General features: G+C 47.8%; 2 protein-coding genes and 1 long non-coding RNA gene across 6 annotated transcripts; 2 read left to right on the top strand and 1 right to left on the bottom strand.

The window, feature by feature from the left end:
- The first annotated feature begins 1,963 nt into the window (after positions 1–1,963).
- On the top strand, positions 1,964–17,077 carry LOC131589334 (uncharacterized). Of its 2 annotated transcripts, XR_009279718.1 has the most exons (5): positions 1,964–3,581; positions 5,516–5,573; positions 6,973–7,124; positions 14,818–14,989; positions 15,558–17,077. It is a non-coding gene; the product is annotated as an uncharacterized LOC131589334 (long non-coding RNA). The 2 variants fall into 2 exon arrangements; XR_009279717.1 differs by having other exon boundaries at positions 14,818–17,077.
- A 546-nt stretch (positions 17,078–17,623) lies between these two features.
- TMEM38A (transmembrane protein 38A) lies at positions 17,624–24,176 on the bottom strand. 2 transcript variants are annotated; one of them, XM_058858675.1, is made up of 7 exons: positions 23,919–24,057; positions 22,327–22,405; positions 21,772–21,928; positions 20,663–20,847; positions 20,112–20,199; positions 19,889–20,006; positions 17,624–19,647 (listed from the first exon to the last, which is right to left on the bottom strand). In XM_058858675.1, the coding sequence occupies exons 3-7, from the start codon at positions 21,915–21,917 to the stop codon at positions 19,423–19,425; spliced, it is 762 nt and encodes a 253-aa protein (XP_058714658.1). In that variant the 5' UTR covers positions 21,918–21,928; positions 22,327–22,405; positions 23,919–24,057; the 3' UTR covers positions 17,624–19,422. The 2 variants fall into 2 exon arrangements, with proteins under 2 accessions (XP_058714658.1, XP_058714657.1); XM_058858674.1 differs by lacking the exon at positions 22,327–22,405 and having other exon boundaries at positions 23,919–24,176.
- Positions 24,166–26,381, top strand: SMIM7 (small integral membrane protein 7). Of its 2 annotated transcripts, XM_058858678.1 has the most exons (5): positions 24,180–24,312; positions 24,615–24,656; positions 24,740–24,792; positions 25,406–25,496; positions 25,912–26,381. In XM_058858678.1, exons 1-5 carry the CDS (start codon positions 24,287–24,289, stop codon positions 25,925–25,927), a joined length of 228 nt encoding a protein of 75 aa, XP_058714661.1. In that variant the 5' UTR covers positions 24,180–24,286; the 3' UTR covers positions 25,928–26,381. The 2 variants fall into 2 exon arrangements, with proteins under 2 accessions (XP_058714660.1, XP_058714661.1); XM_058858677.1 differs by lacking the exons at positions 25,406–25,496; positions 25,912–26,381 and having other exon boundaries at positions 24,166–24,312; positions 24,740–25,399.
- The last annotated feature ends 1,106 nt before the right edge of the window (positions 26,382–27,487 follow it).

The following is a 27,487-nucleotide window of genomic DNA, read 5'->3' as shown; positions in this document are numbered from 1 at the left end:
GCAGTGATCCAACCTCCTGCACCACTTTTTTTCTTTTTTCCTCCTGGATTCTCCTGAGTTGGCCTAATTTCTGTTTTCTATCACTATTAACTTGAGAAGTCTCATCCTCTTCCCTGGTTTGTGCCATGTGTCTCACTCTGGCAACATGAGCAGAGCCAGCTGCAGACAAAAAAACTCCTGTGAGTTTTGTTTCTGTCAGAGCAGAGTTCTCAGCCCTCAGTCACTGCCAGCACCAACACCTGGGTGGTGAATCCAGCTGTAAGGATCTTCCCAAAGCAGCCTTGGGTGCTGGGAAAAGCTGGTGCCTGTCAGCTTGTCAGGATTTGGGTATCCTTGGGAATGCTGTGAGCTGGATCCTGCCTGGCAGCCCGGGACAGTGATTAACCATTGACACTCAGTGTGCTGGTCCCTCAGAATAGCTCAGCTCAAGTTGCTGCTGACAGAGCTCCAAGAGACCATCGGCTCCACTGCCTGCCAAGCAGGAGATCTGCCTTCTGTGACCTTCCAAAGGGAGCCCTTGGGCCCCAGGGCAGGACTGAAGGACTGAATCCCTGCTGGCCATGCTGTAGATGACTCTGCAGTCTCCAAGGAAATCAGGGCTCTGGGTTCTGATGGTGTGGGTGGGCCTGTGGATTGCTGGACGTGGATCTGCAAGGGCTAAATCATCCTGTGCTACGCCAAACTGCTTTTCCTGCCTCTTGACTGCCATGTGGTTGAGTGGTTTCTGTGGCTCTGGAGGAAGGATGCCAGTGACATCCTGCCTGGAGTTCAGTGGGATGACAAAGGCTGTCCCAGAGATCAGCCCTGTGAAAAGGAGCTGGCTTTGCTCAGATATTTCCAACATCTCACTCAGGCAGATGTGTTCAGTGTGTCACACCCTTCACCTGTGAAACAAGGAAATCAGAGAGACTGTTCCTACTCTGTCTGCCCTCAGATGGGGCTCATGGTTGGCTTCTTGTGAAATTGCTTATTATTCATATTTCAGATTTTCACCTGTCACAAGCTATTCCAGAAAAAAGCTTCGGAGGTAACATTAAACAGCTCTCCAAGCCTGAAACAGATTTCCCAAAATCTCTTGCTTTAAAGCAGCAGGAAGGAGCAGTCTCTGTCAAATGGTAACAGCCTAATGCCAGAAGGCAAAACCTTGCCTCCTTACTCTATTGACAGCACCTGGAGCTGTTCAGCCATGGGCTTCCTCTGCTCTCAAAGGTGCCTGATTAGATCCTGCCCAGTTTGGGCTGTGCTTGCTTTGGCAAGAGATGGTGATCCAGATGTGTGTGTCCCATCTGGCTCCTGCCCACAGCTGGGTAGCAAGGCAGCTTCTAGTTCACATTTTAAAACATTTCAGAAATGAAATCGTATTTCAGGCCTCAGGCACACACTGACATGAGGCCAGGCCTCTGAATGGATAAATGCCCTCCATTCAAGATCAAAAACGAAAGAGGAACAGAAAGGCTTGAAGCAGAAAAAACAAGGGTCATCTCTTTAGAAGTGTGGCAGTACTAGAAGCATGTTCAGGACTGCAAATCCAAGCCCCACACAGGTTGCTGGGGATCAACCCAACCCTTTCCTGAATGAGGGGCATGTTCTGTGAGCTGGGTTTGTAAGAGATGCCCTGGTTGGGAAGTTGCCCAGCCTACCTGGACAGATGCAGCCTGAGAGCCAGGGACAAGGCTGTTTCCAGCAGAGATAACAGCTGTGTGAGCCACCCCTTCATGCCCTCAGTCTGTCTCCCTTTGGATCTGTCAGGTACACTTGCACATACTCTACAACAATAAAATGTTAGTTTTATGTCTTTATGAATTGTTGGGCCAAGGAAGTCTCCAATCCCCTTGAAAGCCATGTTCTTATGATTTAATTCCTCTATTTCCTTCAAAAAAAGCCCAAAGGCAAGCTTAGAAACAGTAAAAAATAATCATGTCAGCTTTAGTCCCTTACACTGCTTGCATCTCATTCCCAGGGAAAAGGTTCCTGGTGCCCAGACATGTTCTGCCTCTTCACAAAGAGAATTTCACCCCAAATTTGTTACCCCTTAAGCTCAAGAGTCAAATAAAGCCAGGCCAATGGGAAATTCCACATGCTGACCCCTTTGAAAGGACTCCTGGCATTTGAGAGAGAAGCTACTGCCAACACTTCCCTAAGGAATGGGAGCTACTGGAGCTGCAGTGGGAACAGACTCATCTTTGCCACCACCACAGAGCAAATCCTTGAGCAGACTGCCCCCATCAGAAAAGATCTGCACAAAAAAGGCAAGAGTGAGACATGAAGCCAGGAAAGCTGAGTGAAGTTGAGAGGGATTAACAGTGAAATTTGGTCTGGCCACTTGCAAAGCTATAAAGTGCAGCAGGATGGAGTTTTGCTTTTCCATTTGGGAACTGTGGAAGTCTGAGGAGGATGCTCTGTTTGGAATGGAGAAAGAAGGTCTGTTGATTACCAGATCTGTTGTCTGGCTCATCAAACCTTTGGATATTATAAGAAATACAAGAAATACAGTTAAGAAGTTTAACAAATAGATGTGTACCATGGATCGAGATCCCCCACTGAATCCCACTGTCATCCTGCCTTGCCTCTGGATCAGAGCACTGGATATTGGTGTTTCTCCCTGCAGCCTGAGAGCTGAGTTTGGCATCTCAGCTCGCTGGTGCTGCTCTTCCACAGACTCAGAGTTCTTCCCTCAGACACAGTCACAAGCAGCAGCCTGGGGCTGAGCAGTGCAGAAAACATCCACACATCTGTCACCTCTCCAGAGGTCTGGAAGATGAGTTCTGCTGTCCCCAGGTGCCGAGCATTGACCTAAGAAAGAGGTGGCAAAGGAGAGAGGAATAGCGAGGCCTGAGGTGGCTTTTTTGTTCTCAGCCTTCAAGGTTGTGACTGCAACGTTGTGGTTCTTTGAGCCCCTTTAAGCTAAAGACTGGCTGTACCTTTGTACTAAGGAAGAACAGACAATCCTGTGCCCCTCATCCACATGAAGGTGATGTGAGGACTGTTCTTTGCATATCCTGGATAATAAACCTGGCTCTGCCAGAAATCAAATTCCAGATGAGCAGATGTGATCCATGGCAGCAGAAGCAGCACAGGTTCCTTTATCAAGCACTTCCACACACCTCACCTGAGCTATAAAATGAGAGAGGTGCTCACAAAAGGAGGGATTCTCAGTGCTTTTGGGATTTAGGAGAATGCTTGTGGCTGGGAGATGTCTGTGTGCCTAAAGCTCCAGGACTGCCAAGCTGTCACATCTCAGGCATGAATCAGCTTTCCAGCCTCAAAAAGTGGAGAGGGCTCAGCAGAGCACCCAGGAAGGGTGTGCAGCATCTCAAAAACTCCCATATTCCAGACAATCCTGGAGCCATCCCGGGAAGCTGCCACCAGCAGCTGGCAATCTGCTGGCACCAAGTGCCATCGCTGTGACACCAGCCGTGACACACAGAGAGGAGGGAGAGGCTGCTCTTGCTGCCACAGACAGAAAAGGGACATTTTTGAGCTTGTTTATGTGCTGTGCTTCCCCAGCTGGAACCCCTGGTCCTGTGTGAACTCCGTGGTCTGTGCCAGGAGCAAGATTAGGTTCCTGCAGACATATCTAGGTCAGTGTGTGCTGTTGTTGTCCTGACGACAAAATGACCCACTTTCCCCTCATTTGTGGAAGCAGTTGCCAATGGGGCCGGGGCATGGCCGAGCACAAAGGCACAGGACCTTCCTCCTGCCTTTGTCTCCAAGCTGGGTTCCTACAGAAACAGGGGTTTTCTCCTCCTTGCTCGGTTTATTGTGTTTCTTGCATCTCATTCATAACAGATGGATAATTAGAAATATTGTCGGGCTGTATCTGCCCCAGGAATGATCCTACCTTTGAGGATAAGGGACCCTGTGGGGATTGTGTGTAGGGCCCCACCTGGAGAAATCCACACAGTGGGACGAGCACGGGGTAGGGACAGACTCTGCACCAGCTCAGGCACTGCTGGCACAGCTGCCCGATGAGCTCCAGGTAGGGAGGCACCAAGGCAAGAAGCCTGGCCAACACTTCTGTGTGGATTATCCTCATCCCTGAGAGGGCAGAGATAGAAAAACCTTTTAGAACATGGCTCTGGTGAACCTGTGGGAGCAGCCATAGCTGTATTTCTGTGATGTACAATCTGAAATGAGTTGAGCTGGCCTGATCTGGTAATATAGGGATGGCTCCAGTGTAAAACCTGGGAAATGTAATGGTGTGGATTTTTCCCTGAGGAAGGAGTGGGAATTCCAAGGAGAAGAGAGGAGCAGCACCCTGTCCTCTGGTTTGCTTTAAAGCTGCAAGGGAATCCAGATGGCTGACAGTGCATGAATCTTTTTACGAATCCCAGAATAGATAAATTAGTCACTGTTTTTAATTCCTCGTAAAAGTGCTTTTACTTGCAATGGAAAAATCCAGTTCTTTCCCAAGATGAGCACTTGTGTCCCGCTGTTGTCCCTGAGATGGGTGCTACCCTCAGGGCTGTGTGTACAGGGGGCTGCAGGTTCAGAACACATGGCAAAATCATCAGCACACTCTCCATTCCAGAGTTATTTTATAGCAGATCCAGTTCATGTTCCCTGCAGGGAGAAATGCTATTAGAGCAGAGAACATCAGCCCTGAGAATGCACCGTTATTCTGAAAAGACTGAGGTAAAAAAATACTGGTTTGGGGAAGGATGGGATGGAAGGATGAACAGTCACTTGAAGGGGAACTGAGAAACTGCTTTGCTGGGGATGTGGAGGGCTCCCATTGTCACAGTTCCTTCTGTAACCTTTTAAACATTCTGTAGTTTGGGGTTTTTCTAAATTTAGCAGATTTTTAAATATGCTTTCTTCCTGATGTTTAGAGTATCTAGATCATTCTTTCAGCTGCTAACGAAGTGTGGTGATAATTTTGGGATAACAGTTTGTAGAGTTAGCTTATTTCTCTTTCCAAGCTTCCTTCTCAGCCCAGCAGAAAGGGTGTGATCCTTACCCATGGCTGTAAGCATGAAGCAAAGTACACCTCTGTGCTCCCCTTCTCCTTACCCAGCACATCCCTTTTAGCTCAATTCCTCCAGCATGAAGTAAATGAAGTGGTAATTCACTCAACTTCCTCAGGTTTGGGACAATGTCAGAGAACCAGAGTGGCTGAGGGGTGACCTGGGAGCAATCAGAGCAGCGGGTTTGGAACGTGGTGTGTGGATTGGTCTGTTTGTTTTCACAACCTCAGGGCCAGACACCCAGCTCCTGCTACAGAGACAGCACTTCCAGGGCTTCCATTGTTTTCCTGTTAGCAGGAAATGTTTTTCCTGACTAAATTTCTCTTGCTGCAATCTAAGGCAGGCTGCCTTTCTGCAGAGGAATAATAAATTACTTCCTCCCTTGCTGCAGTAGCATTTTACATGTGTGAAGAGTGAATGACAGAGTCTGTAAAACTTCTTTAGATCTCCTTGGTTGTGGATACTAGTTTAAAGAATATATGTATCTTGATCATTGGAAGCACTGAATAAAGTTAGTTACTATTATTTCCATTGTATTTTGATTTCAGACCCTGTCCAGCAGCCTGGAGAACACAGAGCTCTATTCCAAAGCTTACAGGTGTACAGGTATGGAAATACCTGCTGATATTCCCTGCCTTTCTGTCAGCACTCAAGGTTCTGCTAATATGTGGCAACATAAGAGATTTCTTCATTCCCCAGCTCCAGGTCCCCTTGTAGAAACCTGCCGGGGGAAAATGCCTGTTGATTTGGTCTTGTCTTGATAGATGATGATCCTGTACCACTTCAACAAATTGTCTGGGTAGAAGATCCATGTCTGACAGCCCATTTCTGCAAGCAAAGTGGGCTACAGGAAAATAAATTATTTCTCCTCCTCCTGGCTGTTTACACTGACACCCACAGAGGGTGGGTGAGGGGTTTTCTGGCTGTCCTGAACAAGGCACCAAACATCCTGCTAGCTCATGTGCCCACACGGCAGTGCCAGCTGAGAGCTTACACCCTGGATAAGCCATGGAGATAATTTCCTTCTCCAAGTAATCCCAGAACATCTCCTTCAAGGCTCTGGTTTAGATAGGCTGCCAGGCATGAGGGGAATGTTACCCTTGCTAAATATATGGGAGAACACATTCCCAGGCTTAAAGAACTGAGAGCTTTGGCTGTGTTAGACAGATTGCCTATGAACAGCAGGAAATACAGGCTGTGCCACCAGACCCAGCACTCAGCGTGAGGGAGCAAAACAGCCAAGCACATGAGGCACGAGGACCCTGCTGTGGGACTTCCCTGCCCAGACAGTGCACGGCGTCCTGGGCTGTGCCAGCAATCACCAGCTCTGAGCTGCCAGATGCCCATTTCTGGCCTCCTGGAAGCCCAGCTGGAAGAGCAAGGCTTGTCCCCCAGAGGGAAGCTCTGATGGAAATAGGCCCTTTGAGCTGGGCTTATCTGTTGTCTGTCTGATGCCAAGGGCAGCTCCAGCATCTCCTCACCTTCTTCACAGAACAAGGCTCCTACTTCAAAGTGAGCCCCAGCCTCAGGCACAGCGTGCTGGGGGTTGTTCAGAGTGTCAGTAGAAGTGGAAATGATGATGTGGAGCCGTGGAGAGCAATCTGAGGGGAGCCAGTGGAATCTGCCCCACCACCAGGCAGCAAACTCCAGAGTCCAGAGCAGCACCAGTGTCTGAGTGCCACTCTGGGAGACTGAGGAGAAATTTACTGAGGATCAGGACTAAATCACTGTCTGGAGTTGGTCTGGAGTGGAGGTGGTGGCAAATCAAATGCTGAACAGATTTGTGAACAAATGTCCCTCAGGAGGCTGTGAAGGGCAGAACTGAGCTGGGATGTCCCCAGCAATAGTCACAGCACTGTCTTGCCCTACAGCAGTTTGCACCTGCTCAGATAATTTGCACATTCCGCAGCCTGGTGGCCCATAAAAGATGAGGGTTGTATGGGGTTTATCGTTGTCCTGCCTAATACACTGGAAAATGTTATCCAATAAACTCTGTCTCCTACAGGAAAACCTGTGTTTCCTCAGGACCAGAGCTGTGTGGTGGCCCAGCTCCTGCAGAAGCTGCCCTGGCTCCTCACTGATCTGTCCTCAGCACTGAAGATTCCCTTAAGCCTGGTGATCTGTAACAGCAGTGAATTGCTCACTAAATTGTTTCAGGTATTTATTATTTCCCTTGTGCTGTGGGTTGCTGGGGTCTTCACTGCAGGACACAGTTTGTACTGTGAGGTGCTGGGGACAGTGGCTTTTAATTCTTGCTTTAAGGTTGCTGAGCAGCTGTTCTGCTTCATTGTCTGAACCAAGCTCTTTTTCCAGCTGGTTATCCTTTGTCTAGTTCACCTCTTGGAATCCTCAGGTGTCCGTAGTGGTTGCTCAGAAGACCTTGCAACAGGTAGACAAAGGCCAGTGTTCATGCACTGCTGCAGTTGTTGGGAATGATATAACTTTCCTAACTATTTCTTAATTAGTTGTTTTAATTAATTGTAAATGGTGCCCACTTTTAGGATTTTTTCTTAGTAAAGTTTCTTCACAGGCTCTACTTGTTACTTTGATCACTAAATCACCAAAACCTCAAATTGCTAAAACTAGCACTGACCAGCTTCAATAAACAGAGCCAAAGGATGTTGAAGCTTGAATATCTGAGATCTCAAACTTATGGCACTTCAAGGACTTTGGAGTAACCAGAAGATACAGAGGAAATTAAGGCCTGGAAAGCTCTCCCCATGTGAGGAAGAGATAATAAAAGGAGTAAAGAATGTGGACCAAATTAACATGAGGAGTGAGAAATCAATAACCAATAGAGAGCAGCATACTAATTAACAGAGAGAATTATGTAACTTGGAACCAATGAACATTGATTTCTTTGTTTGCTAAAAATAAGTGGCAAAGTTTTGTATCAGGGACTGTGTGGAGGCTGGAGCTTTGTCAGCCACACACACAAACCCTGGACAGGAATAAAGTAATTCCTGATTCACTGACACTGAAAAGGCACTGTTAGGGGGGTTTGTTTATCCCAAGGATTTGGGAAACACAGAGACAGCTGGGACGGGGGCTGGATGCTGCCTATTCACCTGGGATTGCCAGGGAGGCTCAGAAAACTTGCTGGTAATTACAACATCCTTGTGGCTTCCCTGCTGGATGGGGACAGGGCCCAGCCTGACCCGTGCTCAAGGACAGGTGCATTTCCAGAGGTGAAAGTGAGGCAGTGGAAGCAGGATTGGTTTGGGGGCTCTGGCCAGTGATGCTGTGAGATTTGCTCTGTGGTGTGGAAGAACCATGGGAACAGGGCTGAGCCTGGGAATTTTGGTTGGAACTGAAGGCTGGCCTGGGGAAGGGTGAGATCCTGGGAAGGGCCAGCATCCACTGTCCACGGAGCCTGGAAACACAGAACGGGCTCAAAGTGCAAACCCACAGTGCAACCTTTGAGCAGGGCCTGGCAGGGGACAGGGAGCACTGGGACCTTGGTGGGTGGCTCTGCTGGGAGCTGTGTGAGGAACACACAGCCCCAGTGCCCCCTGTGGGTGTCACCTGCATGTGGGACAGGCTGTGTGGGGCTGGGAGGGCAGGACTCAGCTGTGCAGGGCTCAGCTGCAGCAGTGCTGGCTCAGCTCTCCCCTCTGTGCCTCTCTTGCTGACCTCTGGTGCGAGCAACTCAAGAGAAATCAGACAAACTTGCACAAATACTCAATGGGTTATTCATTTACTTGTGCCTTCAGGTGTACCCCCTGAGACTTTGTGTGTTTATTCTCTTGGTTCAGCAAAACTTTCTCCCTTTCTAAAGCCAAAACAACCTGAGGAAGCCACCTGGCACTTCTGCAGACGTCTGAGCCTTCACTTGTGCGAGGCTTAAAGCTCTGGGTGTGGATTTCTCTTCAGGGCTGTCACCAAAGTGCTTCAAGGACACTGAGCTGGGCTGGGGAGCTCTCAGGGCTTAGGAGGAGTGAGCAGAGGATTTAAGGCAGAAGCAGGGAGCTGGTGTCAGCCTGCAGAATGACACCCTGCTCTGTCCCTGCTGGTTGCTATGGCATTTTCATTTCTGCTTCTTTGCAAGGGGGATTTGTGTTTTTTCCCTGGTTACTGAGCAAATCTTGATAGTGTGGAGGACTAGTTACTACTAATGTAAAAACAGTGATAGGGGAAAAATTAAGTTTAATTTTTAGATGAGTCTGAACATCAGCAGTAGAAAATCACAGAATGGCTTAGGTTGGAAGGGACCTTAAAGATAATCCCATTCCAACCCCCTCACATGGGCAAGGACGTGCAACTCCAATTGCCAGAACTCTGCAAGAGACACTGAGATATTCAAAATCTTTTGCTAAGGATTTCTCCTGTGAAGATCCTGGGAATTTTGGGCCATGGATGTAAACAACTTGGTCTTTCAGGACAAGGAACCTCATGACTGCAGGTTATTTGCTGCAACATTTCACGCCTATATTCTGCCACAGAAGGATCCCCCATGTTCCAATAGCCTCTTATGCTAGAAATTCTGTGCAAATTAGTGTAATTAGGATTAAATTACCCCTGAAGTATATCCAGTGGAATTTATACATGGCACTTTTTTCCAGTTGAATACAGAAATGAAAGAATGATATAAACCCTGATGTCCAGGTGTTTGAAGGTGATGATCCACCTAAATCAAGCCTTGAAATCCAGACAAGTCAGTCATACAAATACACTTTATTCAAAAGTTCTAGGAAGTTGGTACAGCAGTATTTGACTTCTGAGGAGATGGAAAATCTGTGAGCATTTTGGGAGTACTTTTTGGTCCATCACACACATTTTGATGGCCTTTGGACAGGACAGAAAGGAGAGAAGTGATTTACCTCAAGAATTGGCCCCGTGCCTCTGGATACACCTTCCCCAGGAGGACATCTCTCTCCACAGCCAGGTCTGCATGGAAGGATTAAGGCAGAGCCCCTCAAGTCAGGAATGTGAATCACAGAATCATTAAATAGAATCCTGGAATATCCTGAGTGGGAAGGGACCCACAGGGATCATGGAGTCCAACCCTTGGCTCTGCACAGGCACCCCAGCAATCCCACCCTGAGCCTGGCAGGGTCACAGAGAGCAGCCTGGTGCTGGGTGGAAGCAGCCCTTGGGACAAGTGCCTGAAGTGCCAGGACACAGGGAATGGCTCCCAGTGCCAGAGGGCAGGGCTGGATGGGATATTGGGAAGGAATTGTTGGCTGGGAGGGTGGGCAGGCCCTGGCACAGGGTGCCCAGAGCAGCTGTGGCTGCCCCTGGATCCCTGGCAGTGCCCAAGGCCAGGCTGGACGGGGCTTGGAGCAGCCTGGGATGGTGGGAGGTGTCCCTGCCCACCAGGGGGAGGAACTGGATGAGTTTTAAGGTACTTTCCAATCCAAACCAATTCAGGATTCTGTGATTAAAAAAAAAGAACATGAAAACTCTGGATCAAGACATTTTGGATTGCTTGGTTACAGAATGCAGCACAGCAGCATTGGTGCAGAAAAACACATTTCTTACACCTTGCTGCAGCAAATCCTCCATCCATTTTAAGCCCCCCCTACTGTTCTGTTTGCCAGCTCAGAAGTGAGAAAGATCCCAAATAAAAGGCAATTCTGCTCCCAGGGAAGCTTTTCATACACAGAGTCTGAAATTCTTACACTGCTTCCCCTGCTGTGCCTCTTACAAGAGATATTCCCACTTTCCAGAAAAATCTGTGTGACACCTTTTAAGTGATGCATTCACTGAATTAAATCAAACAGCCAGCTAGAGAAATTTCAGATAAATTAAGAAGACAAAGCAAATAGAAAGACATTAAGCACATACATGCACACAAGCATGAGAGCTCCCACCCAGCAGCCTCTCCTGTTCTCTGATACACAATATTATGTTCATGGATATTTTTCATACCTGCAAAATTTAAATATATATGGAATATAAATAAGTATATATTTTTATACAACAAATACAAATGTATGTTTTACCTTATGAGATTAAAATTACTTCAGAACTGGCATATTCTCTCCCCAGAATTATGTAAAATTTCATGGCATTACGGAATCACGTGATAAAGTAGTACAAGAGGGAGTGCTAAAATTAGGAAGGGGATCTGCAGCTTTCCTTGGGTCTGGCCTAAGTGAAAAGTGATCGCTGATGAAGCCTGTGCCAGTGTCTGAGAGGAAAGAGCTCCCTGGGGTGGGAATTGTCCTGTCTGCACTGCAGTCCCACAGGGAGTGAGGCTTAGCACAAAGCCCTGGAATAATTCATTAGCTCTCACCAAGACTGCAGGAGTTAAAGGAAATTCTTGTGTCACTTTACACTCCAGCCCACAGGAATTCCAAATCTTACAGTGAGAGAGTGGGTTTAATTTATTGTCTTTTATTGAAAAGCTGCTCACATGGTACATCCTTCATCCCAAAACTGTTCCCAAAACTGTGTGAGGTCTAGCACGCCTTGGAGAGGTGTTGTAGGTAAAACCCCCACACTGTCTATGTCCTTCCATGCTGACTAATCATAGATTCATTAAGGTTGGAAAAGACCTCCAAGATCACCGAGTTCAACCTTAAATTTCAGCTTCTCTGCAGTTCTCATGGATTCCTTCCAGAAGCTGCAGCTCCAACAGTTCTGCAAACACGGATCTCTCTGCCTGGGCTGGAGACACCTCCCTGTCCAAACAGCACTTTCACCACCCTTCACTCACCAGAGGAGATCCTGCTGTGTTTCCTTCCCTTGTGAGGGAAGGGAGGTTTTTAATTTTGTGGAATTGAGAGCCCCTCTAAGCCTGCGCTTTCTTGTTTAAAAATGGACTCCGAGGGAATGATTTTCAGAAGGGGGAAACTGAGTTTTGTAATTCCCGAAAATCTGAGTCACTGCTACCCACTGCCAGTTACCACTTTAGGAGCTCAGTCTGGCAACTGTGTCCCAGTGGGCAGAGGAAGTGGGAAATATTTGGGCATTGTCCAAGAGGAGAAGTTCTCCACAAACACTTCTTGCTGTTCCAGCGCTGGACGGGAATGCACCGTGTGTTTTCCAGGGTTTTGGGAGAGCCTCGTGCCTGAACAGGCTGGAAGTGCAAAGCGGTGCCTGGGCTGAACGTGGCTTTGCTGCCAGTGCCATTAATTCCTGATTTAATGCAGAATTCTGCCATCTCTGCCCCGTCCTAAGGCGCTTTCCCTCCCAAAGGAAGCTGCAAACTGCAGCTTCCCTGCTGAGCAGCTGTCTCACCGCAGTGCAACGCCAGCAGGGAGTGCCTGATGCTTTCAGCAGCTCCAGGACTTTCCAGCTGATTTACCTGAAAAAAGCTGAGCTGATAAAGATCCAGACCAGGCTGGAAGGCTGGAAAGGAAGAGGAATCATATTCCCACAGAGGAGATCCTGGCGTGTGTCTGGATTGTGGCGCTGTCTGGGCTCCCCACGCTCCCTCAGCACAGATTTCTCCTTAAAGGGGAGATAGATGAGTGTTGGAATGAACAGCAGTCTGTGCTGCCTCTCTCCAGAATGCTGCCTGCTCCTGGCTTTAAGGAAAGCCTGAGAAAATTTCAGCTACTTTGATAGGAAATGGTTGACTGGAACTTCACTGCATCCTGGCAGGATCCATCTATATTTGAAGAGGACAGATATCTCTATAGCAACCAGCATTTGTCACTTGGGCAGAATCTCCAGGGGCCTTTCCTAAGGTGCTGGGTGTGCTCCCTCTCAGGTGCTGTACACCTGAGGTCCCTTTGTTCACCACCCCTGACTATTTTAAAAATAATTGTTTCAGTATTTTAGCACCAGCATCATCGATGGTTCAGGCCCTCTCAGCCATTTAAAGCAGGTTTCTTAATACCCAGGCAGTCACAGTGTGCCTGTGCCCTGCCTCTGCCTTCTGGCAAGCTGGGCAAGAGCGAATTTACTAAGAAGTGTTTACACTGTGCACAATTATGGCAATATTTGGAGTGAGGAACCATCCCCAAAAGCGCAGCACATGGGGAAAGATGGAAAAGAAAAATGTAATCGCTTTAAAAAAGCCCAGCAAGACAGAAATGAAAAGGAGAGAACAAAATCCCCTTCCTGAGGGATACTACAGCTTCCAGCAGAATTCCAGAGACAGGAGCTGGTTGGCTGCTGCTCCTGGTTTTGTCATGAAGGGCAGGACAAGATCCATGTGCACATCCCTGACTTGGGGGATCCGTGGCTGCAGCTGCAGCGCTCACCCCCAGGATCAGTGCCTGAGCTCAGAGGCAGGAAACTGCTGCTGGCAGCAGGGAGAAAAGAGGGGAAAAACCATCTTTGTCCAAATCTTGGAGTGCAGAGGGAGAGAAGGTGCAAGCCCTCTGCAGAAGCCGTGCCGGCACAGACGTGTCGGTCCTGCTCGCAGAGCATCCCCCGCTGTGGCTCCTCCAGGCTGCTCTGCTTGGAACAGCGCGCTGCCGTTCCACTTTGTTCCATTCTGTGTTCTGCAGGTTCAGGACTGCTCTTCCCATAAGGAATGCTGAGCTTTTCCCATAAGGAATGCTGAGCTCTTTCCATAAGGAATGCTGAGCTTTTCCCATAAGGAATGCTGAGCTCTTCCCATAAGGAATGCTGAGCTTTTCCCATAAGGAATGCTGAGCTCTTCCCATAAGGAATGCTGAGCTCTTCCCATAAGGAATGCTGAGCTCTTCCCATAAGGAATGCTGAGCTCATCCCATAAGGAATGCTGAGCTCTTCCCATAAGGAACGCTGCTTTCCCCATGCCCCGTGCAAACAGGGATGGTGCTGTGCCAGCCCAGCAGATTCCCTCGCTCAGGGCCACTTTCTGCTTCTCACAGCAGCCCATAATCTATAATTTCTGTGGATTTTTGCCTTTTCCAGGAAGCTGAACTGAGCATGTCAGAGAGAACCAGTATCAGCCAGAGCAGCTGCTGTGCTTTTTCTGGTTCTCTCATGAAATGAGATTTAAGAGTCTGGTGTATCCCTCTGCCATACAGAGGAATAATTAATGAAAAATTAGTAATCTGCATTTATAGGCTCCTTTTGCAGACAATACTTGATTAATCTCCACAGTCATCTACCCAAATAAAAGGAGATTAATCGACATCCTAATCTGTCATAAATCAGGCAGGGAGCCTTACCTCGAGAGACAGACAGCACAGAGCCCACATTAGGGTTTAGCCTACATTATTCTAAATCTAATCTAAGCAACACCAGGACTCTGAAGGCATGGATTTTTTTAGGCTGCATTTCAAGGGATGTGTTCCCTGAAATCTGGGATGTGTTCCCTGTTTCTCCCACTGCATCTCCTGCCATTGTCACTGATCTCACCGGCTCTTGTCACACACAAAGAAAATCAGCTTCCCTCGCTGCTTCAGGCAGCTGGGGGCACTGGGAGCAGAGGTGCCCCAGCCTGCAGAGCTTTTTTTGGGATGCCAAGACCTGACAGCTCCATTGAGGAGCACCAGGGGCCGGGATAATTGGGAAGCAGCAATTCGCTTTCTGCAGGAATGCCGAGTCTGTGTTACGGGTTTGGGGGAGTTCGCTGTGATTTGCAAATCAAAACCAAACAAAGTCAGCCAACGAAATCTTTTCCGGGGACATTCTGGATTTCCTCAGGCTATAAAAATGTTGAAGCCTCTAAACATCTCAGACCTGTTTTCCTGCATTCCAGGGCTATAGCTTACCTGTACCCTAAGGCTAAGATGGAATCGCTGTCTCACACCGATTCTTCCTGACATTCACAAGCTCTTTAAAAAAATTCCCTCCCCAAATTCGCTTTTGGCAAGTAAAGGAAGCAGATAAGGAAATATAAATGGCACTTTTTCTAAGGATAATGTGTGAAAGACGCAAATGCACAAGTGTGAAAGAGAGACCAGACTCCAAGGTATTCATGACTGTTGATCTTAGCACTATCAACATCTTTTTGTCACAGATGTCATCACAGAGGTGAAGTGAGTAGCAACTGTGACTCAGGATGGCAGCGTGGGCTCTGGCATGACAGAGAACCGATTTCTCACTCTCTGCCTGTTCCCTGAACCATCAGCCCCCAACAGCTTGTTCACAGACTGCTGCCTTCGGAGCAGGATTAAATTCTTAGCTGGGAGGTAATTTTGTGGGTGTTTACCAAATCATGTTGATGTCTGATGAAATTCAAACCCCTTTAACTGGCATTTCCTTGTGGTGGATGGGCAGGCAGGATGAACCAGATGACTTGGGGCCAATACTAAGAGCATCCTAAAGAGGAAAATATCAACCCACTGTGCAGAGTATTTGGCATCAACACATCATTTCTCCGTTGTGAGTGGTTTGCCTTGTCTGTGTCTCGTCTTCCTGGATGGAAACAGCTCACACTAAATCCAAACTACCTTTGAGAGCTTTCTGGAAAGTCTTGTATAGATGTATATTCTTATTTCTTGTTAATTGGGCAAAGAATTAAAATGTCTTGAGAGAAAAATCTTTGCTGCAGCAAAAATCCTGGGTATCTAAGGCCATAGGAAATGCTGTTTTATCTCAGTCTTACTTTTCTTATCCTCATGGGAGCCAGTTGCATCCTCTAAAGAATAGCACAAGAACCATAAAACAGAGACTCATAGCTAAGGGCCAGATAAATCTGAACACTTTAAGTGAAACACTTAAAGCTCAAATTTTTAATGCTTTTGTGTGCCCTTAAAGCACCATGAACAGGCTGCAGGAAGGAGCAGGCATTTGGCAGCTGATCACCTGGCAAGTGTTAAAAGGCTGTACAGCTCAGGAGACAGCCAAGGTAACATCCATCTTTATCCTCTAGGTCTTTCTGCCTTGCTGGATTATATAATTTGTTTATTCTTTGGACAAAGTGTGCAACAGTGTAAATATTGGCATCAGTAACAAAAGGAAAAGTGGAAACCAGGAGCACTGGTTGCTCTGGCTTGGTGTTCTTGCACTGGCTTTGCCCTTTCTTGCACAAACTGAAATTCTTTCCTTTGCTCTCCTCATTTTGTTACTTCATTTGCTGTGAAGAATTATTAATGCTCTGTGTAAAATTATCCTCTGGGTTTGTTTGTTGTTCTTTTGTTTTAATTACAAATACGTAAGGCCTGTGGAGTTTCCCTGTCTGTGGAGCTGATCTGCCACGATGGAAAAGCTGCAGGCACCGGGTTTGGCTCTGCAACAGGAAAGAGAAACCTGTCAATCCACATGAAATGCTGAAACAGCAACTGAAACATTTGCTTTTCCCAGCAGGCACCCAGGGCCCCTTTGAGGATTAAACCTACTGCTAAATTTAGCCTGGTCTCACTGGAGTCAGTATCAGAAGTTATCAGATCAGGACATCTCTGGAGGGAATGACGTCTGTCCCATGGAAGTCTGAGCCCTGGCAGGCTCCTGTCCTGCCCTGGGCTGCAGCAGAGTTGGGAATATTCTGTGGAGCCAGAGACTCCAGAGACATTGTAGGATTCTTCAGACGTGAAAAATCTGCTGTCATCAGACTTACACTTACAGGTTCTGAGCAATATAACCCTGAACTGGATGTCACAGGGCAGGAGAATGGTTAAACCAGCTGAAACATTGTGATCCATTATTTTCTGAGTTGTTTTTTTTAGTGTGAGACTTGCACTGACCTTTTCCATCCGTGGATCATACCAATGGAAATTCTCTTGTCCAGTGCAATTTACACTCTCATCTGCTCTAAATTAAGGAGTGTTTACAATTTAAATAGTTAAATCTGTGCGGGAGACAAGAGAAACCCTTGAAAATATAAACAGGCTTTGCAGATTGTTTGGGTCGACTGGCTGTGTCATGATTTCCTCATCACTTCCACCCCTGAGCTGTGGAAACAAATTACTCCATCCCTTTAGGAAACACCCCACTCCCATTTCCTTTCTGTTTGGAGCAGAGCCTGAAGGAAGGAAGTGTCTGGATGGGTCAGGTGGGGCTTCCCAGAGGTGCTGGAGCAGTCCCCGTGTCTCCACAGCCCTGGTTAAGATGTGCTGCTTTTTCAAAGGCCCATTTTTGCTTCTTGGGATGAAGGACACCAGGCTGGAATTGTACCAGACTGCCAGTGCTGAGCCATGGAAATTCAAGACAAGTTCCATCTCTCTCACTGGGAAAGGCTTCACTAAATGGAACTTGTGACTCCTCTGTGGCTGTTGTCTTCTCAGAACTAATCCCACTCCTGTTGGGTACTCTGAAGGTGTTCAGAGCTTAAATTTTAACCTCCTTTGGAATATTTCTTCTCTCTGTGTTTGATTAGAAACATGTGATTTGACTCAGTCCGATTTGATTCAGGGTCCAAAGACTCTGAAGAGCAGAGACTCTGCACTCAGAGAGCAGAGCAGCAGCTATGGGACCATGCTAAATATTCACTCATGCAGAGAATTTTGATTTTTTTTCCAGTTTTAAATACTGATACTCCACAAAAATATGCTGGAACTGTGTGAGTGTGTATATATATTTACCAGTCCCAGGTGAATGCCCTCCTCCCTCTTACAGTGACAAAAGGAAAAATAGAGACAACTGGTATAAACACCAATTTCCTTATTTCCTTCCCTGAAATCTGAGGATGTCTGCTCTGAGAACACCACAAATGCCTTCCACCCTGTTATTTCCATTTATAAAATGTTCAGACACATCTGTAGGACATAAAGTCTGATATCCTTCGTCACCCAGAATCATTTTGTCCCCAGGTCCTGGTGACACAGAGCTCCCACGTGGCTGCCTGGGACTGGGAAGGGTAAAACAAACACAGAGATTTCCTCAGCTGCCACTGGACAATCAGAGTCACTTCACAATTTTTATTTGTTGACGGCTTTTATAAAACAAAATTCCCCTTGGATCAGACATCTCATAAAACATTTATTCAGTCTCATGCATGCACATCAGGTTCCAGCAGAGCAGCATCTGCAGGACCAGACAGTGGAGCTGTCAGGCAGAATTCCTGCTTTCTACTGAAGGGGAGGGAAACTCACAAAATTAAGGCACTGTCAAACCCCAAGCCCACAGATCATTTGACCTTTCCTACTGGCTTTCCTCTGCCTGCACACAAGGATGGTTTCTTATCTTTCACTAACCGTCAGTTGCAATTTTGAACAGGGATACACACACAAACCCTCACTTCTCTTACATCCTGTTTCCATTCCCAGCTGGAATGGAAACAGCAGCAAACCTCACTGCTAGGGATGGAAAATGCCCAGTGCTACATCCCCAGGCTTGCCACTCTCAGTGTGTGATCCCAGCCCTTGGAAGATGCCATTTATAAGAACAAAATCAATTATAAGAACAGCTTTGAACTACTCTAAAAGCCAGTGTTCACTAAGCAGAACACGAATGAGCTGACAGAACCCTCCTGAGCCATGCAAGGCAGTTCAGATTCTTCACTTGTTGGGCACAAGCTGCATTCACAGCCCAGCAGTTTGGCCCGAGGGGACCTACAGAAGGTAATCAATGTTTTCAGCTGATGTGCTTTTATCAGTCCTTTAAAGTAGTTTTTCATTAGCTGGTGAAATGCCCTGCTTCAGCTTTTCTATCTGAATTTAAGAATATAGGAAAGGTTTCTTCCTGCACCCAGGGAGTGTTTGGGCTGTCCTGGAGCACACCAAGATCACTGTGAACCCAAACCAGCACGGGGCTGGGGGCTCAGGGCCACAATCAGAAATTCCAATTGCAATGTTAAAAAAAAAAGCCAGATTCAGGTCCATGACTTAGGTGCCCTGGCAATTATAAATAAATAGTAATAAATACTTACACTCACACACACTCTTGTATCCCACAGGATTACAAACAAACCAGAGCCATGCTTCTCCCCTGGTTCAATAGGATCAAGTTTGGGGTGGGACACACTCAGTAACAACGTGCAGCAATGCCACACACAGCCTAGGATGGTGACAGTGCCAACACATGGCACTGGGAGCACTTCACAGCTTCAGAGCTCTTGCAAACACAGACTTGGCTGAGCAAATTACAATGTCCTGACCATCAGAATCAGAGGGAACTGAGGTGAACAGGGTTTGGCTCGGCCAAAGGCCATGTCCTTATTGCATTTAAAATGTCACATTACTTGGAGATATGGCAGGTGTGGGAGCTGGGAAAAACCAGACCAGGCTCATACCAGGCCACTTAATGAAACCTGATTTCCACATTGTGTCTTAACAGTTTGTTGTTTTGGCAGACACTGAAAAGGTCAGTGAAATCTCAAAGGAACTTAAGAGTTGCAGGAACACAAACCATTCCCCCCATTCATAAACACAGTGAAAGATTTTACATCAATTGAAAATGCTGCATCAGATTTGCTGACAGCTTGGGAACTGGCACCCACTTACCACCCTGGCACAAACCTACAAATCCCTGAAAATCTGATCAGAATAGAGAGGCACAGACCAAGAAGCAAGCAGCAGCACAGAGAGCAAAAATGAAATTCAGGGACCCGGCTGGCAGTGTCCTGGCTTCCACCTCTCCTCTGGAGTCTGAGAGAGAAGGACTGGAGCATAAAGGAGGTCACAGGTGGCTTTGAGACTCAGCTCTGGAAGAATTTTCTTGGCCTATTTTCTGTGCCGTTGCTTTTTTATTCAGCTTTTTTTGCCTTCCGTTTCCTCGTGCCTTCGTTCAGCTCCTCTTTGGACTTGGCAGGAGGAGGAGGAGGAGGGTGGGAAACCTCGTGGGAGGCCCCGTGGTGGTCGTGGTGGTGGCTTGGGTGCCCACTGGAAACAGAGCCAAAGAGGACGGGGCAGATGAGGTTTTCCAGCGGAGCAAAAGGTGAGGCGTGGGAGTGAGTGGCCGTCATGAAAACCTGCCAGGCAACAGGGAACGCTTAGAGACCACACAGAGCAATGAAATACTGACCACTGAGCATTCCACTGACCCCAGATAAAGTCCCTGCTGCTAATGACTCAAGGCACAAGGAGCTGCTTGTGTGATGGAGAATTCAGCATTGAATTTCCCGAGCAGTGAATCCTGCAGTGGCTCAGGAAGGTGAATATTCCCAGTTTAAACTCTGTAATTTGCTGGCAACAAAGCTGCTGTAAACTTACCTTGCAGACTATCATGAACATGGTGAAAAAGAAGATGAGGTTGGCTTCAGAGATAGGGAGCCAGTGAGTCTGCTGCAGAGTGAAGAGGACTGTACCATACAGACTGGCCTTTGTAGGGCTGGAAGAGAAAGAAAGAGGTTTTCTGGAAGGTGTGCACCCAGCCTTGACTGGTTCTTTCATTCCATTTTTCATCTGACTGGGAATTTCCAGGCTGTTGACTTACAAGGACATATGAAGAATTTCATTTGTTTCAGGTTTCCAGACCCCACGCAGCAGCTGCTCAAAGTTCGACATCAAGGCCACACCAGAACCTGTGAGACAGAGAAACCTGTCAAAGAGCTGAAGCTACCACAGGACAGGGCTCTGGATCTTCAAGGGGACAAAGGGTTCTTGACATTCTCCCCAAATTTAAAAGTTAGCCTAAGCCAACAAAGCAGGGCAAATGCTTCCTTGACTTTCTACCAAGTGGATCCTGATGCAAGGAAAAGGCATTTGCCTCTTGCAGTTATTGCTGCTCAAGTGCTTGCTCCAAACACACCCTTAAAGGAAAACTGACTGGCAGAACCCCGTGAAAGACACAGGTGAGGTCACAGATCACGAGAGAAAGAACAAAGAACTCCTGACTCCAGCTCTTCAACCATTCTGCGAGACTGCACAAACACCTGCGTGGTGGGAACGCAGCCCCAGCCCACATCCCCTCCCTGCTGCTCCCCCTGAGCTGTCCCCACGCTGTCCCAGCCCTCCCTGCAGCCTCTGGAGCATCTCAGGTGTCACCTTTGACCCATCCCGTGGCCATCATCACGAACCACCCGTGGTGGTACTGGTGGTGGGCGTGGTGCACCCCGGCCGCGATCTTGCGCACCCGGACCACCTCCTTCATGGCCACGAAGATGAGCTTCACGGGCAGGAAGCTGACACACTTGTAGAAGAGGTTCATGGGGCAGAAGAATATCAGGTACCTGCAAAAAGACCAGTGATTTGTTCTGATCTGGGATATGCAGAGAGGGGTAGTGTGGTGGCAGATATGAGTTATGGCAGGTGGGGGGTGAAAGAGAAGAAAAATATTAAAAAAACTATTCCTAATTTCATAGCTAATTCTAAAGGGAAGCCAGCATGCAACAGCCCAGAGAGCCCTCAGTAACTCAGAGTCCTCACTACTAATACTCCAACTTGAATAAAACACAGTAATTTTAATTCAGACCATTTTAGAAGTTTGTGTCTTGTATGGTCCAGAAGCATCAACTCACACAGAACAAGAAGCTACATATACTGAAATGATATTCAGACAGAGGACAGATTTCAAATACCCTTTTTTTCCAGAAGACTGCTAAATTTTTCAGCCCTAAAAGATCTTTCTCTTTATTTCCTCAAGTATAGAAAACTAGATAGCTGAGGGATTTACTCCAAGACCTCTGTTTATGAAAATTTAATTCACAGTGTGTTTCCCAACACTGCTCTTTCTGCCACGTAAAAGCACCTACAACCCATACACAGTGGGGAAGTTAAAGGTTAATTTGTGCACATTTCAGCAACACAGCGAATAAAATGCCCCCAAATCTTCAGGATGTGCCACTCCTCACTCTGTGGGATCCGTGGGTGCTGCTGCTCCTGCGGTTTGGCGCGGGCTCAGCGCTGGCTGCTATGAATAGAAGTGCCCCAGCCCAGATAATCACAGCATTAGGCAACTGGTCAGGGAAACTGGGAACCAGAGCCAGGAGTGCAAGAGCCTCAAAGACTGCCTCAGCCCACCTCTGCTCCCCCCAGTTAATCCCTGCGAGATCAGAGCTGTGTCCCACAGGGACAACACCTCCCTCCACACCTCCCTCCCCGGCGGAGCGCTGGGAGCAGCTCGTGCCACATCAGGAGGGGTGCAGGGCACTCACCACACTGCTGTGGCCAGGATGACACTGGAGTTGTGGCTGAAGTAGCCAATGGGTGCCTCTCCCAGCAGCAGATCTGCGAGGATGTAGCTCCCAAAGCAGTGGAGCATAGCACAGAGCCAGGAGGCAAAAGGGCTCTTCCGGGACATCTCCACGGCTCCTGTGAAAAAATTTGGGAATCACGGAGTCACCAATGTTGGAGGGACCCTCAAGGCCATCTAGTCCAGCCTCAGGGAGAAGATGGATCTAGCAATTAAGCAGGAACTTCAACACCCAGTAAGAGAGAGGCTCGAGATGCGTGTTCTCCCACAAAGCAGCTCAAAGAAAAGTGCTTGTAAAACAAAATACCAAAGTGTGAAGCCCAAACAAGTACCAGAGATAGTCAAGAAATGATCACAGCCTGCAGACCCCCCCGAAGGTCTCAGGTGAACAGAGTCATTAGAAGTTTATGAACTGGCTGAGAGATTCTCTCCTTTATTTGCTACTAGCAGAAAGAACCCTTTTTTCCCTTGAAATCAATGTGGTTTTACAGTCTAAAAATAAAATGCATACTAGTACCATTCTCTCCACTGCTTCAACCTAGGTGCCCTCTAGAATTCATGAACAATCTGTTCAGCTCTTTCATTCATAAGATAACCTGCAAAAATAGAACAGGAATTCTTAATCTTTATTTGAGAGAAGAGGATTTGAGGGTTCTTCCCCACTCCTGTACTAGTCTGGAAATACTTTGTGGTCTCCTCCCACAATCTGCTATGGCCTTTTTTTAAATTCCTGTAGCAATTTTCATCCACCTTTGTACTTTTACAGGGAAAACTCCCAACAACATCAATTCTGTGAGGTTGTTTCATCACCTTAAACTGCTCCAGAATCCTTTGTGCGTCATTTCAGACACAAAACTGTTCGGTGAGCATATAAAGAGAGAAAATGCTACAAATGTTATGTCAACATGATTACCTGGTACACATTAAACAGCAGGAAGTGGATGAGCATGAGCCAAAGCTGTGAGTGCCCAGGCTCTTCCATCCTCTGGGACATTTGAACCAGCTGAAAACACAGCGGCAGCGAGACAGCTGCAACAGCCGAGACATGAAACTGGTTCTATAGGAACCTGAGGTTTAGCTTGAGGCTTAAATTTAGTAACACTTGTTTTTCCTTGGCTCCACGAAGCCATGCTGTCTCCAAGGAGGAAACAGGACGGTTCTGTCCTGACACTGATCCTCAGCCCAGGAGCTGTGGGATGGGAGCGCTGTAGGAATCTGGGGAAGAGTACACCCCAGCCTTACCCAGTCCCAAGCGGATTCCTGGGCTTGCATATATTTAAAAGCTATTTTTGTGAGGGCTGCCTTTTATTTGTTCGGTTCAGGACTCCATGCTGGAAGTCAGCTGGGAGTGATCAGGCCTGGAAAGCCCAGCACTTGTTTATACAGGGAGTTTAACGGGAACAGCATGTGGATTGTACAGCTCAGAGGTCGCACAACCTGAGGTTTGAAAATCATTCCGGAGCTCGGGGTTGGTTTTCCCTTCAGCCACCGTGCAGTTACGGTGAAACTGCTCAAAACAGAGCATGGAGTGCACACGTTGTCAAAAACAGAGGGAAAGTGGCGTTTGAAAAAGACCGAGGCACAGCCAGGCTGTGACAAGGCAGAAGGTGAAAGGCAAGGCGCAGATCTATCGATCCGTGCAAGATAAGCCCAAGAGAACAAACAAAGCAAGGTCAGTTATTGTGCCTGAGAACAGCTCAGGGTATGGTCCAGAGGGTGGGAAAAACCCTAGATTTTACTTCCAGCTCTTTTGTATATAAATAGGAGGAAGGTACTGCCACAAAAATATTCAAGGCAAGGGACCGGCCAGAAACGCAACTCTTAGTCCTGGGGTGGCAGCCAAGTGACCGAACTTAAATACCTCAATGCGGCCGGAACCCAGTCTTAAATAAAATCCAAGATTATTTCTCAAAATCAGAGCCACGGGTTCGTGGGGGTTTTTCCTGCTTTCTGTAGGCAGAAGGAGGTGTCGGAGCTGCGGCATCGCCTGCGGCAGGCGGCAGAGAGGGACGGGCTGAACCTGTTGGTGCGGGGCAGCGCGGGGTCTGTGCCGGCACAGCGGCACCGGAGCTCCCCCCGGGGCCCCCCCGGGCCAAGGGCCGCACTCACCGGGCTCGTACTTGAGGTAGAGGACGGAGATGATGAAATAGGCGGTGTCGAACAGCGGGAACACCGGCAGCGCGGCGAAGGCGGCCGCCAGCTCCCCGAGGGGCAGCGCCTCCGCCAGATCCATCGCGGCCCCGGATCGCGGTTCTCAGCTCCCGGTTCTCGATTCCCGAGCCGGCTCCGCAGGCCCGTGCCGGGGCTGTGGGAGCTGCGGCCGGTGCTGCCCGGGCCCGGCCCTCGCTCCGCTCCCCGCGGGTGTCCGGGCGCGGAGCCGCCGGTGCCGGAGCCGCCGCGGGCAGCGCAGGCGCCGCCGGCCCGGGCAGCGCCCGCCCCTTCCGCTTCCTCCGGGCCCCGGAGCCGCCGCCGGAGCCATGATCGGGGATCTGCTGCTCTGCGGGTACCGGGGCCGGGAACCGGCAGCGGTTCGGCCGGGTTAGCCCGGCCCGGCTGTGCCTGACCCTGTTCCCGTCCCCCTTCTCGACCCCTTCCTCCCTTCCCCATCCCCTCTCGATCCCCTTGCCCTTCTCCATCTCCCTTCTCCCTCCCCGGCCTCACTCCCCTTCCCGTCTCGCTTTTTCCATCCTTTCCCTTTCTTCCTCCTCCTGTCCCTTTCCCCTTCCCCGACCTCTTTCACGGTCCCCGACCCTTTCCCCCCTCTCCCTCCCCGTTCCCCGTCCCCATTTCCCGTCTCTCCCGCAGGACGCTGCTGGTGAACGCCGGTGCCGTGCTCAACTTCAGGCTGTGAGCGAACGGGGAGGGCGGGCGGGGGAACGGGGAGGGTTTTTTGGGTTTCACCTGCCTGACACGGCCCCTCTGCCCCGCAGGAGGAGGAGGGACACGGAGGGATTCGGAGAGGAGCCGAGGGAACCCACGACCGGTAACGGAGGGGATGCGGCAGCCGGGCACAGCCCTGCCCTGGGCCGCCAGGACTCGCACAGGACCGGGCTTTTCTGGAGGAAATCCTGGGCCAAACCACAGTTTTTCCACCCCTTTTCGTTTGATGTGAATTGCTGTGGGGCTGGAATAACTGGCTTATTAACTTGTAAACTGGGATGTTCTGAAACCAGAACAAACGCACAAAAAGCACATTTCTTGCAGCATTTTTGACTGTAGGTACCTGTGCTATAGAGGTAACACTGCTCACTCCCTGATTGCCTTTTCCATGTGGATACACCCGTGTTGCTCCCTTGTAGCTCTGTTTGCTAGTTTAAAACCCCAGGAAGCCTTTGAACTACAACTCGTCTTCCCTTTTTTGCAGTGTGACCCCTTTTTATAATTTTTTGGTCATTTTGCCACGTATCCTTAAGAAGTTGCACTGAACAGAGCATCCATCCTTCACCTAAAACCTCAAATTTCAGTCTGAACTTTTTGTTGTGTTTTTTTGTTTTTTTTTTTTCCTCTCAAAGTAGCTTGTGTTTTTCAGGCAGTGCTGAAAATGTGATTGTTGGGTGTGTTTTTCATATCCAAAAGCTTCTCCTCTTGATTTCTAGGTGACAATATCAGAGAGTTTTTGCTGAGTCTCAGGTATTTTCGAATCTTCATTGCCTTGTGGAATATCTTCATGATGTTCTGCATGATTGTGTGAGTAACCCTGTGCAGCCCCTTCTCACTTGGTTATAGAAAGTCGTATATTGGCACTTTTCTTGCACATCTATCTCTTTTTACATCTGTCTCTCCCACTCGATTTTTCCATAATTCTTTTTTACTTCACTCCTTTATTTCAGTTTTCAAATATGGGTTGAGCTCACAGTTTTTTGCTAATGTGGGCACCTGTAGTGCATGAAAAGCACCTGTGCCAGCACCTGAGTCATTCAGCCTCAGGCAGAGTGTTGCTTGTTGGGGGTTGCTCAAGTCAAACATCACCTGGGTTTAAATTTGGGGATGTTTTTCATTTTGGGGTGGAAACCCACCAAGTTACTCAGATGAAATCAGCTGTGCATTGCTGTGGTTGTGGCTGTTTCTCATCTACTTTTTTTTTTCCTGTTGCATCCTCCAGGTTATTTGGATCTTGAAAGCCACCCATGGACATGTTGGAAGAGACTTTTGGCTGGGAACAAACTTTTCTAGAAATAAAAATTCTGATGCTCTCCAGCTGCAGGCCCAGGCCTGTGGGGAGCCTGGGACACGCTCATCCCCTCCAGGTTCCTTCTCTGCCAGGGCTTGGAGCCACAACCTTCACACAAATTATCTCAGCTTCACTGAAAGAGAATTCTAACTTGGTTTTCTAAGCTCAGAGTGGGGAGCAGGGGAGAACTGGAGCCAGTTTTAAACCTCTGCCTTGGCAGTCCCAACTGGGGCTGTGCCAGGTCGTGTTACCCCTGTCCAAGGCACACTCCTGAGTTCTCAGTTTTGTGTAGATGTTGAGCAGTGTTCTTGTAACTTCTCACTATTCCATTACTTTGTGGGAGGTGTAGAAAAGGAATATTCAAGAAAAAAAAAAAAAAGCTCCCTGTTTTTCCAGAAAAATGTTTTTTTAAATTAATATTTCAAAGATTTTTTTTTTTTTCTAAGCAATATGTAAGGGATTTTGAATGGGAAAAAATGGTAAAAATAATTCTCTAAGCCTGTGTTAAGAGATAATTTTGGAATAATCTTGGATTTGGTTGAATAAAATTGTTCTATTTAAGGGTAAAATATATATTTGATGCCACGTTCATTCTGTTATGGGAGAAATTGATTCTGTATTGGTGTATTTTGGGAAATTGTAACCAGTCCTGTAATTTGTCTGGAGTCTTGTGTTATTTATATTAAGTTGACCTTCTTTTCCCCAGAATCACCAAGATAATTTAACAGAGTGCAGTGCTGAGTATCTTTTAAATCCAACTGTAAACTGTTAGTGGGTTTCCACAGCTTCAGTTTCTTTAGCTGTTTAGGAGAAAGAGACCTGATTAAAATGATTCCCTGGCACAAGTTTTAGGGAGTATTTTGATTTTTATCTGGTGAGATGCAGATCTCCGGAGTCTGCTGCCCTGAGTTGGGCACCTGCAGCATTTTACTTGAGTCATGCTCTTGGTTGAACTGAAGTTTTCACATTAATGAAACATGACAGGGGAAGGGTCATTTGAGGAAGGATATCTGGCTGTAATGAACCCAGAAAAATGTACAGACAGGCTCCTTCAAATGTGGTTTGAGCCATCCAGAAATATGTACAACCTTTGGTTAAATATAAACATATCCCTTGTCTGTAATTTCACTATATTTTAACCCTTTTCTGATTCTTTAGAATGAGGGAGAGAAAAAAAAGTGTGTTGCCAAATACAATACAGGGGATGACTAAATATGATTCTTGGAAAACATTTAGTGCCTAATCTTCATTAAACCAAATGCGAAGGGAAGGGTGGATGTGGCATCACTCTGTGTGTGTGACCTGCTGCACACCACTGGGCTCAGACTTGAGCTTTGAGCTTGGGGGGTTTTTATTTTTCCTTGGAAAAATGACCCTGTGCAGAGCTGGCAGTGCTTTATGATCACAGGGAACACAGAAGGGAGCTCCACTGCTAAAGGAATTCAAATAGTTTTATCACCCTGCACACACCGTGTGGCTCCAGTGCGTGCTGTCCCCACGAGACTCC

The sequence above is a fragment of the Poecile atricapillus genome, chromosome 28, assembly GCF_030490865.1.
Source record: "Poecile atricapillus isolate bPoeAtr1 chromosome 28, bPoeAtr1.hap1, whole genome shotgun sequence".
Classification (NCBI taxonomy): Eukaryota; Metazoa; Chordata; class Aves; order Passeriformes; family Paridae; genus Poecile; species Poecile atricapillus.
This window is presented reverse-complemented; position numbering and strand designations above follow the sequence as displayed.